Source organism: Rousettus aegyptiacus, unplaced genomic scaffold (genome assembly GCF_014176215.1).
Source record: "Rousettus aegyptiacus isolate mRouAeg1 unplaced genomic scaffold, mRouAeg1.p scaffold_m13_p_18, whole genome shotgun sequence".
NCBI classification, from domain to species: domain Eukaryota; kingdom Metazoa; phylum Chordata; class Mammalia; order Chiroptera; family Pteropodidae; genus Rousettus; species Rousettus aegyptiacus.
The window spans coordinates 19,149,264-19,161,479 of NW_023416293.1; the positions used below are offsets into that span (position 1 = coordinate 19,149,264).

General features: G+C 52.0%; 1 protein-coding gene across 7 annotated transcripts in view; it reads left to right on the forward strand.

Annotated features, from left to right (window-relative positions):
* Positions 1-12,216, forward strand: part of RYR2 (ryanodine receptor 2) — a 525,506-nt gene that overhangs the window by 353,182 nt on the left and 160,108 nt on the right. For all 7 annotated transcript variants that reach the window (XM_036235620.1, XM_036235621.1, XM_036235624.1 and 4 more), the window contains 3 exons: positions 3,604-3,830; positions 8,180-8,960; positions 11,150-11,350. In XM_036235620.1, coding sequence (XP_036091513.1) covers positions 3,604-3,830; positions 8,180-8,960; positions 11,150-11,350 — 1,209 coding nt within the window. The remainder of the gene's footprint in view (positions 1-3,603; positions 3,831-8,179; positions 8,961-11,149; positions 11,351-12,216) is intronic.

The window sequence follows — 12,216 nt, forward strand, 5'->3', positions numbered from 1 at the left end:
TTTCTATTAGGGAATAACATTTATTTCTTCTTACATAAATTCAATATTTTCTTAGTACTGCTATTAATCATATCAATTGTTTTTTAAAAGAAAGCCTTGTTTGAAAATTCTATAATCACTTTAAGGTCACTGGGGGAACGTAATTAACTAGAAAGGACTTCTCTTTAGTCATAAATATCATTGCCAGTAAAACGAGGCTTGTGCAGAACAAAAAAATGCCAAGTACATACAGCTCAGCGATCACCGAGCTCACAGGCCAGAAGCGCTGAGGCTGAGCCGCACTATGGAAGTGCGAGGCCAGAACCGCGTGGAGCGTCGCGGGCGCATGGGCGACGGAGCCGCGGGGGACGTCGGGAGCGCGGGCGACGGAGCCGCGCGGAGCGTCAGGAGCGCGGGCGGGAGCGCGGGCGACGGAGCCGCGCGGAGCGTCAGGAGCGCGGGCGCATGGGTGACGGAGCCGCGGGGGACGTCGGGAGCGCGGGCGACGGAGCTGCGCGGAGCGTCAGGAGCGCGGGCGCATGGGCGACGGAGCGCCGGGGCGGACGTCGGGAGCGCGGCGACGGAGCCGCGCGAGCGTCGGGACTCGGCGGGCCGAGCGCGGGCGATGGAGCCGCGCGGAGCGTCGGAGCGCGGGGGACGCGGCGACGTAGCCGCGCGGAGCGTCGGAGCGCTGGCGGGAGCGCGGGCGACGGAGCCCGCGGGGCGCGGCGGGGAGCCGGAGGTGGGAGCGCGGGCGACGGAGCCGCGCGGAGCGTCGGGAGCGCGGGCGGGAGCGCAGGCGATGGAGCCGCGCGGAGCGTCGGGAGCGCGGGCGGGAGCGCGGGCGACGGAGCCGCGCGGAGCGTCGGGAGCGCGGGCGCATGGGCGACGGAGCCGCGCGGGCGGGAGCGCCGGCGACGGAGCCGCGCAGAGCGTCGGGAGCGCGGGCGCATGGGCGACGGAGCCGCGCGGAGCTTCGGGAGCGGGGGCGATGGAGCCGTGCAGAGTGACAACCACTATGTGGGTGGGGCGCGGTGGATCACAGAAAGCTGAAAGCAGTGGAGGCGTTCGTGTTGATTCTTAGCTGTGGAACAGGAGACGTCGGGCGCGTGGACCAGGAGAGGGCCTTCTTGACGGAAGGCGAGAGAAAGCCAAAATCCGTAAGCGCGAAAGGGCTGCAGGCTAAGGAATTCGGCGTGGCTGTAACAGGGGCCGCCTTCCGGATGAGGCCGCAGAGGAATGGGGTCAGGTTCAAGTTGAAAAGCCTCCAATGCTAAGAAGTTAGCACCTATGACGTAGACAGCGGCCACCCACAGAAATGTGAGGCGGGGGGGCTGAGTCTAATCAAACTATTAGGGAGAATATATTAACAGTTAATGGGGAAAAACACCCACTCTCACAAATGTGAACAGGCAGTGACAAGTTGCCACCACCACCGTGGTGCCGTCTCCATGGGACGAGGTGAGGAGAGCCCGGGAACCTGTCGTGGGGAGACGGTGATAATGGGGAGGTGTTTTAGAGGAGAAATTAATAGAATTTCATAGTGAATTGGACTAATGAGGTTTGTCGATGAATTGGATTCAGGTACTCAAGAAGAATGAAGAATCGAGGAATAATTTAAAATTTTTAGTGTGGACGATGGGGGGATTCTCATGCGATCATAAGCAGAAGAGCTCGTTGAAAGTCGGAGAAAGGAATTGGGGAAATTTGCAGTTATAGACACTGAGATGCCAGGCACACTCCAGGGCGGATACAGTAGACAGTTTTACCAGGCTGGCTCGGCGACCTTGGACATGTTTTAAACCACGTGAGCTCAGTACCTGCCTTTGTAAGTGAGGTTCCCAGCCACCCCAGAAAGGCCAGTGCCATGCAGGCTAAAGGGGCCTTGCCATAAGACTGCAGAATGGTGCGAAACCCTTCATTATAGTGAATTCAAGATGGAAAGTTCAAGAAAGGGGGCAGCAAGTTTGTATGATTTTTTTTTTTTTTTAATTCAACAAAACTGATAGTTTCTCAGAACTCCAATGCGTATATTGGTTTGTCTGACGTTTTTATTTCAGGGTCTTATAGGTGTGGCAGACTGAATGTGTTCAGATCGGGACCGCTTGACTGTCACTCGCCCCTCCTCCTGACCTGATGAGCTACATACTCCAGGTCATTTTATAGCAGATTTGGTTGCTCAGGCCCCAAACCTCAAGTATTCCTCAACATTCCTCCTTTCCATTTCGAGCCCTGGTTCCATCGCCAGAAAATCCTGCACCCTCTGACCACACTCCATGGCCCACCAACCGCCCGCCACACTGCCCGTCACCCTCTAGGTTTCTCGGGTTGCCTCCTGGGCTTCCATGATTCACCCTTGCTCATCTGTTTATCCTTCAACAATCTGAGTGACTGTCGCTACCTTAAAATATAAATCAGTGCCATGCTACTGCCTGAAACCCAGACACACCTCGTTCCCCTGAGAGTATACCTCCGAGGTGTCATAATGGCTCTCGGGCCCTAAACGGCCTTGGATCCTGCCTCCGGCCCCATCTCCTGCAGCTCTCCGCACTGTCAGTGCATGTCACCCCGAGACTCGGCGAGCAGCCTTCCTCCTCAGGTCCTTTGCGCTGACTGTTCCCTCTGCGTGGAAATCTCTCCCCCCGCCCACATCCACATCGTTCTACTCCTTTGGGTCTTTCCTTAACTGTCGCCGTCTCAGTGACACCTGTTCTGACCATGCTGTTCATTATGACCACCCCGCATTCTGGTTCCTACCTGTGATTTTTAGTTCCCCCGTGGCCTCCTTTCTAATAGACTATTTAATTTACTTATCGATTGTGTTTATGTCTCCAATTAAAAACATGGAAGCTCTGCAAGGGCATTTTGTCCGATTTGTTCCCAGTCCCTAAAATGGTGCCTGGCTCCCCCAGCCGCAGACAGGACCGGAAGGAGGAGGCGGGTGAGGTTGTGTGCGGATGGTGGCGGAGGAGCCCGAGCGCAGCGGGAAGCTGGGCCCGTGGCATTGAGGTTCAGAAGGGGCAGGGCGGTGTCACTGTCACAGTGGATGCGTAGGCTTTGGCAGCTGGAGACCTCACTCTCCTGACACTGGCCTGAAGGAATCAGGTGGCTGAAGACGTGCCCTGGTGGCAGAGGAAGGTGGGGAGAAACAGAGCGTGTCAGCCGATGACCGTCAGCTCCGTGCTGTCGCGTCTCGGCTGACGCCGGCCGCTCCCTGTTCTCCCGTCTCTGGTGTGCTGCTGGGTACTGAAACCTGGCAAAGCCGATGGTGAGTGAGTGCGTGGTTTACGGACGAGTGGGTGACAAAGGACAGGGAGAAATGGGAATGACCTCTGATTCAGGATGTGTGGCACTGGGCGTAGCTGCAGACTTGCCGCGTGCCCCTGCGGGCCAGCTTGGTGATGAGACGCCGGTCGCGGGTCGCCCTTGGTTGCGCTGGCATTCTCGGGGTGCTGGGCGTGTGGGGCGTCCGGGCCCTACACCTGCGCCTGCGGCGTTTTCTCCACTGGTCCTTTCGGGGCTCCGGCGCGTAGTGTCTCTCGCCTGCACTGCCCCTGTCCCGGGCAGAACTCGGGTGGCCGCGCCCCAGAGCCTTACCAGCCCTCTCCCTCTGCCCCCACCCAGAACGTGATGCCGCTGTCTGCCGGGCTGTTCAAGAGCGAGCACAGGAACCCCGTGCCGCAGTGCCCGCCGCGCCTGCACGTGCAGTTCCTGTCGCACGTCCTGTGGAGCCGGATGCCCAACCAGTTCCTGAAGGTGGACGTGTCGCGTGTCAGCGAGCGCCAGGGCTGGCTGGTGCAGTGCGCGGAGCCCCTGCAGTTCATGTCGCTGCACATCCCGGAGGAGAACAGGTCCGCCCTGTGCGCCGTGCTGCCCGGAGGGGACGCTCAGTGACACCGCTGCCGGGGGGGCGGAGGGGGGACACAAAACGAGGCTAAAAACACCTCATTGCTGTGGCCACGGAGACGCCATTTTGTACATTCCAAGTTTAAATCCATTCCTCAGCCACTTTGTTACTGAAATAGTCACTGTGCCGTGGTCGAGGAGGCAAAATGATGGCGCCCCGTTTCCTCCCGCCCTGGGCCGCCCGCCTCGCGGCCGGGCGGGTCATGCAGCGTCACAGCGCGCAGGTGTGGCAGATGGAATCAGAGTTCCTGAGCTCAGCCGTCATGTGACCCCTGAGAAAAAGGAGACCCCGTGACATGAATGAAAGACGGCTGTGAAAACGAGTTGAGGGCTTAGGAAACAAGGTGACAACGGGCATTCTAGACAGTCCCAGTAGGAACGTGAAGTACCAGCGATACCCAGGTGGCTTTAGGAGTTTGTTTCTCTGTGGCAAAGACAAATGGATTGCAGAGATTTTATTTTAGTAGCCTTGTTATTGAAAAATAGCTTAAATTTCTAAATTTTGGACTGAAATTTTCCTTTCAAAATATTAAAAAGTTCAGTCACAAACTGAGTGAAAACAATGCAAAGACAAACCTGTTTGTTGTCTTTGTATTTTAAGTCTTCGGTCTTAAAATAGTTGTAGGAGCTATGCCCACTTTTGTATATTTAGACATGTTTGGCGATTTTATATTTTAATGCCTTTAAAATTTTACCCGTGCCTTGGAAAATAGTTAAATATAGCGCTGTAGGACCCATCAGTTCCCCTCCTAGGCATACACCCGACAGAAATGAAAACACGACCGCATGGAAACCTGTACACAAATGCCCACGGCTGCATTGTTCACAGTAGCCCGAAGTGAGAGTGACCCGATGTCCTCCAGCCGACGCATGAATAAAGCGTGGCCGATATCCGCACACTGTTATTTGTCACTAAAAAAATGAAGCACTGACATGTGCCACAAAGTGGACGACCCTTCAACATATATTCATTATAGGGGCCGTTCGCAAAGACCACACGTTATAGGACTCCATTTTATGGGAAAAGTTCACGGTAGGCAAATCTTTGGGGACAGAAAGTGGTTTAGAGGTTATTTAGGGCTGGTGGGCCTGCCTGAGGAGTGACTGCTAATGGGTATTGAGTTTCTTTTAGGGGAAAACGTTCTAAATTCAGATCATGGATCTGGATGCACAAATTCATTCATAGAGTAGAACCAGGGAATTATATATTTTAAATAGGTAAATTGTATAGTATGTAAATTATATCTCAAAGGCATTTAAGAAATCCAAAGAAAAATTCATCTGGGCAGGTAAATTTTTTTGTGTGTTAAATATTTATTTGTATATTTTAAGTGAAATAATTAGAATGATATATCATTTATAATGTTTAGATGATTGGGTCTTATTTTAATTGCCTTCTTCTGGTCTTATGGGAGAAGAGTTTTATTGGAAATTTACATCTTACAATATTTTAAAGAAATTACTCAACAACCAAAAGAAACAACATTGGTGAAGGGATTTTTCTTTGTGAGGAGAAATATTTTCTTGTTTCTTAGCAGAGAATTTTAAGATTGTAATTTAATCCATCATGCCATAATCATAATCCCAAAATATGCTCCCATCCTAGTAATTTATAATTTATATTAATTACCTGTGACAAATGAGTGGCAAATTTAAACTCTTACTATAAACCATAGAGAATTTGAATCAGTTTCCAAAAATATAGAAAATGCAAATCATAAAAATGTGTCATTGGAGTCAGGTTGCAGAGAAGGTAAGGATAGGCAAGAAACAAAGCAAGGTACGGCTGGTGACATTCCACATGGCTCTGCATGGTCAGTAAAGCCACATCCCCTACGGGTCTTATGCTTCCTTGAAGCCAAAGGGCAATCTGACGAGTTTCAGAATTCAGATTCCAAAAGAGAAGCGCCAGCCATAGGTGAGTAGAATCTTCCTCTCATGTCCCTGTAACATGGCAAATCATATTTAAAAATCTGGGATGGTAGCAGATGTGTGTCAAGCCTCTGTTTTCGCGGCACATATCATGGTTCATAATTTACTTGGTTTTTGGTGGTTTCCCTCCTCAAGTGGAGAGTGAGCTCCTTCGAGCAGGAATCGTATGTGTATTGTTCACTGCATGTCACCAGTGCGCAGTACTTCAGAGTATAATGAGTTGTGTCAGGTTTACTGCAATGACAACCCCAAATCTTAGTGGCTGCATACACGTTTCTGGCTAGTGTTACGTGAGGTGGCCCACCGCAGCTCTGCCCCAGGCAGGGATGGACTGTGGGTGTGAGACCCCAGCGACAGGCAGCCCTGGTCTGGGACGCACAGTGTCCAGGGCCAAGGGCGATGTCCAGGAGGGCGAAGACACCTTGAGCCCCTAAGAGTTTCTTTTTGTTTGTGGCACATATTATCTCCACATAGATTTTATTGTCCAAAGCCAGCCATACAGTCAAACCCAAAGTAAGCAGGGCAGGTAAGGGTCCCCCTCCGCAGGGAAGAGGAAGATTATTTACTGACAGATGTGATCCACAGCACATGCTAAGGAGGTGCTGGATCATGTATTTGGCGCTGTCCTTCCAACAGATGAAATAGTGAGCTATTTCTTTTGCCATCCTCCCATTAAAGCCATAGCTCACCCCTATGACCACAAGGGCTGGCGTGGGAGACAAACTAAATTACTTGAGGTATGTGCTTTTGTTTGCCTTGACCTAAGTATAAAGTTATATGATTTAGGCTACAAATCCTGCAGAATTCTCTTGTTCTTCCATTCCTCCAACATGTATTAGTACCCACAGTGTTCCTGGCATCAGATGCAAAAAACGTGAACAAGGCAGACATGACCCTTCCCTTGAAAGACTGTTGTAATAGGGGAAGAGGAAATAACACCATATCATCAGGCGAATAACAGGCGGTGGGTTGGGAGTGACAGCAACAGTGTAGACTGTGGGGTGCCCATGTGGTGGCCGCTGACGTTCTGAGTGAGGAGCCAGTAGATGAGTGTTTTCTCCGGAGAGAACCTCGAACCAGTGCGCGTGTTCAAGCACCTGACCGCCATTCTGGCCGAGGGGCGGGATCGGAGTCTTCCCGGGAGGTCCAAGATCCTGGCTGAGACCTGGCACTCATCCCCCACCACACATCGAGGGAGAGACTTGCTCAGTCACCCCTTTCCAGGAATTGGGTGCTGGCAGCGGGGCCCAGCAGCTGTATGGTTTCCTAGAAAGCCAGGTGCTGCACGGGGTGGCTTTTAATGCAGGAAGCTTCTGAGGGTTAGGAGGTGGGGTCTGGACAAATTCTGCACCATCAAGCCATGATGGCTTTCTGTACAGTACTCGTGACCTGGAAAGCATAGGGACAGAGGATGGGCATGAACAGGATAATAGAGTACCTAGGGTAGTGACAAAGCTTAACAACAAATACCAATAATCACTCAGTACCTACTGTGCACTAGGCTGGGTGCTGGGTGGGTATCGACATAAATAAATATGTCATAATCCCTGTTCTGGTAAGCTTCCATGACAGTCTCACCAGGATCCCCTTGGTCACGAGCATATCCTTGCTTTTAGTGCCGGTGTCACCCGTGAACAATCTATATAATTTAACTAGTGTAGAAAATTAGCACATGTAAAGGAATTTGATAAAAAGAATGTGTTCTTAAAATGGACTCTCTTCTAAAAGGAAAGACTTTAGGCATATTCTAGCCATACTTTTGAAGTTTTATGTGTTGAAAGGGCATGATATATGGAAGAAACGACATGACCCGAACTAGGTGGGAATCTGGTGTCGTCTCAGAAATTTTCTAACTAAGGTGGAAATGTCACTGTAGGGTTTGCTTCCTGAGCGGCAGGAACTCACCAGGTGGAAACCAGGGAGGCACTGGCATATGTGCGGGTCTGGGAAGGACATTAGAAGGTAAATTATGTGGGAGACACGAGCTCGTCACCTACTTCCGACAGGTTAGGCGGTGGCTAGGCATAGGCCAGAGACAAGGGCAGCGCACAGACTCCTGAATCTAAGGCAAGATCTTGCTTCGGGAACCCAGTCGGCCAAGGTGGGAAGGAGGCTCAGGGTTCCACTTGAAAGGGAGGGGAGTCCCCTGCTTCAGATTGTGACCCAAGTGACTGAAAGGGGAGTCCGAGCATGAGTGGCGAGTGGTGGGAAGTGTCAGCCCAGGATTCTATATGGAAGAAACTCGTAAAACATGTAGCAGTGGTTTTTAAACAAGCTATGCTACCGCGAAACGCCACGGAAAGGACACGGAGGAAGCCCGTGTCCGTGCCCGGGTGCGTGACCGGCCGCCTCCCGCCCGCAGGTCCGTGGACATCCTGGAGCTGACGGAGCAGGAGGAGCTGCTGCGCTTCCACCACCACACGCTGCGGCTCTACTCGGCCGTGTGCGCGCTGGGCAACCACCGCGTGGCGCACGCGCTCTGCAGCCACGTGGACGAGCCGCAGCTGCTCTACGCCATCGAGAGCAAGTACATGCCCGGCCTGCTGCGCGCCGGCTACTACGACCTGCTCATCGACATCCACCTGAGCGCCTACGCCACCGCGCGGCTCATGATGAACAGCGAGTTCATCGTGCCCATGACCGAGGAGACCAAGAGCATCACGCTCTTCCCGGATGCGCACAAGGAGCACGGGCTGCCGGGCATCGGCCTCAGCACCTCGCTGCGCCCGCGCATGCGCTTCTCCTCGCCCAGCTTTGTGCGCGTCAATCACGACTGCTACCAGGACAGCCCCGAGTTCCCGCTGGACACGCTCAAGGCCAAGACCATGCAGATGCTGACCGAGGCGGTGCGAGAGGGCGGCCTGCGCGCGCGGGACCCGGTCGGGGGCACCACCGAGTTCCTCTTCGTGCCGCTCATCAAGCTCTTCTACACGCTGCTCATCATGGGCATCTTCCACGGCGAGGACCTGAAGCACATCCTGCAGCTGATTGAGCCCCGGGTCTTCACGGAGGCCACCCCGGAGGCGGAGTGCCAGGCGCGGCCCGGGGAGCCCCACGCCGACGACGCCAGGCCCGAGGGCGTGCGTGGGGACGCGGCGGAGGGTCTGCTGCAGATGAAGCTGCCGGAGCCCGTGAAGCTGCAGGTGAGTGGGGCCGGGGGCGGGGTGGGCGGCGCAGAGCGCGGGATGGCGCAGGGCCAAGGCACCACCACCCGCTGGTGCGCATGTGCGCCTGCGTGACGGTAGTTGCACTGTCCATAAAAGTAACTGATGTCGCGTTATGTTTTGGGACCCGCCAATCTAATTTTCTTACATTAGGAATGGAATTAATAAATTTCCCAATTGGGTCAGTTGACTATTTAGTAAAAGATAAGTTTAGTATATTTGTCTAGGTGATTTCCTCAGCCAAGTATATGTCTGTGTCATACACGTCTGCTAGTGTGGCCTGTCGCTGTGTTCCTGTGTGTGCGTATTTATGTATATGCATATTCGTATGTGTGCTTGTGTGTATTTGCGTACTTGCTTGTGTGTGTGTGATGTGTGTATACGTACGTGGTGTTTGTGTGCATGTCTATTGCTGTGTGCGCGTGCGTCTGTGTGTGTGAAAGGCGCGTAGGGGATGGCCTCTGTCCTGCCAGCTCTTCTCCCTCCGACACAGCTGTTCCCGTGTGTCTCGTTTCTGCGCATGCACCTTTTCTTGGAATGCGTGACATCCAGCCCCTCCCGCCCCTGCCTGCGCGTCCACCCTGGGCCGCAGCAGCGTTCGTTCTCAGAGGCCACGTCGCTGGTGCTCCCTGCTTGTGTTCCTGAAGAACTGGCCTGTCTTTGTGCTCAAGATGTCTGAGGACCCTTTCTTCAGCCTCTTCAGTCCTTTATGGTCAATTGGATGTTTGCATCATCGGCTCCTGCTTGGCTCTGTGTTCCTCAGTCAGGTTCCTGAGCCAGGCCCTTGGGGGAGGGGGCAGGTGTGGGCCCCGCTTTGGTGAAGCTTTAGTGAAGCTTTGGTGAAGCTTTGGTGAAGCTCACAGTCCCGGGGAAATAAGACACTTATTGATGCATTTCCTTTAAAATGTTTCATTGCTAATTATATTAAGTAATCTGAAAGAGTAGAATGGATTACTAGAAGAAAGGACGTTTTGACTGGGGTGCTCCGAGGGAGGTGGGGGAGCTCTCTGAGCTGAGGTCACTGCTGAGCTGGCGCTCAGCGGGCATGGGGAGCAAGCGAGAAGAGTGTTCTGGGAGCTTCTCACTCTGAGCACGTGGCACCACAAGCAGGACAAGGACAGGCGGCTGCAGCTGAATAAGCTGCGGACAGAGGGCGAGGCAAGCACAGGGCGGGTCACACAGAATTCAGCTGTTTCCTGAAACCAGTCGTATTGTGGATTTTGAATTTTAGACTAAGTTAAAGCGATTGCAGGATGTTAGCAGGAGAATTTTATTCTAAAACTCTCAGCGTAGCTGCTGTGAGGAAAACAGACGAGGAAAGGGAGGGTGGTCCAGTGCCCACTGCGTGGGCAGGCTGTCATGTGAGCGCAGATCCAAGGGGACAGTGCTTCCACTAGAGTGGGCCGAAGGAGACGGAGGACGTGGGGACAGAACCAGGGCTGCTTCAGAGCCGCGTCAACAGAAACGGGCCTCCTGTGGATGGTGACACACAGGGTTTAAGTCCTTTGTAACACTGCCTCGTGTTTATATCACAGTCGGTACTAAGTGTATTTAGAGGTTTTCCTAAACTTGGGCAGAGCAGCCTAGTGGGCATGTTTATACCAACTTACTGTATTAGTTAAAAATCCTTTGGGCTTTGTGTAGGAGAACACCCAGCTAGCCATTTAGTGAATAAGCAGCAAAACTACTTAATTACATGTGAAGTCCGGAGGTAGACAGTTCTAGAATTGGTACAGTAGCTCAGTGATGTCATCAGCAACACAGATCTTAATATCCTCCTGTGACCCTCAGTCTTGGTTCCCGTCCTAAGGTGTGTTACCTTGTCTTCCTGCAGTGATTGTGTCCTGACCCAGTAACACTCATTTTGAAAAGAGGGTGTCTTAGTGTCTGTTCTTAACGATGGAAAACCTTTCTCAGAAGACCCCTGGCAGACTTCTCCTTATATATCTCATTGACTAGTACAGTGAGTGTCCACCAATGGGACATGTATCTGTCATTTTGGCTTAGGCAAATTCTATTCCATTCCCTGGGGCTTCCTATACAAAGGCAGGTTCTGTTTGCAGGGGCGGAGGATTGGCTGCCAGGCATCCCTGCCACTGCTTTTGACATCCATCAACTATGTCAAGATGCAGGAATTACAGGTAATGTCTTCTTAACTGTCACCGTAGATGTGCCTGCTGCTCCAGTACCTCTGTGACTGCCAGGTCCGGCACCGGATAGAAGCCATCGTGGCCTTTTCGGATAACTTTGTAGCTAAGCTCCAAGACAACCAGCGCTTCCGCTACAATGAAGTCATGCAAGCCCTGAACATGTCGGCTGCACTCACAGCCAGGAAGACGAGGGAATTTCGGTCACCACCTCAAGAACAGGTACAAGATTGTGTTGAAACGTATTCCTTTTTACTTTGGGTTTTATCTTTGCACCATTATATCATAAATTACAAGTGTATTTTTTCCTGCTCTCTTTAAACCAGCCAAGTTAAGGTAGTCAGTATTCTTAGTTTCCCCAAACAGCCTGGTTTAAACAAATGAGTGACTTATTAAAAGGGATCAAGTGTATCCTGAAGTTCTGCAAATGGGAACAGTATCCAGCTCCAGGTGGGTCTTCATGGTGGCACGGTTCCGCCCTGGCTAACACAGACCCTCGACTCCTAAAACTCAGTGCTAGACACTCCCTACTTGGGCCCTCCACAGAATAACCGACTTTCACTGCTACCTTCCTCGTTGGGAGATCGGTCATCTCTCAGTGGTACTCCCTCTCTTTTTTCACCTCCAAACCGAGGTCTCCTTAGGGTGCAGCAGAACCACAGGCTCATGCCTGAACCAAAGAATGAGTGAGACTGGGAGTGAGGGTTTTCTGGAATTTTCCTCAGGATGGGACTCAGTGAGAGAAAGTACCAAGAGGTAGCTATGGTGGTCAGAGGTATAACTGACAGATCTCGTCTTTAATAGCTTGCTTGCTATTTTCCTCCAGACCCAAAATACCCCTGAATAAAAGTGTTTAGGGGCTTGCTTCAGAATTAATTTTTCTCACCAGAATGTACTTTCTTCTCATGGAAGGAGCATGGAATTTTGTTGATTGCTGTAAATGTCATTTATTGAGCCAAGAACGAGTCCAGTCTCTCCCACATTAGCTCCATTTTTGAAGTGCTGTTGGGAGACTTCAGCTTCTGGAAAGATGAAGAACACATGTCTTTCCCTATTCCTCCTTCTAAGTTCAACTGAAACACTGGGCC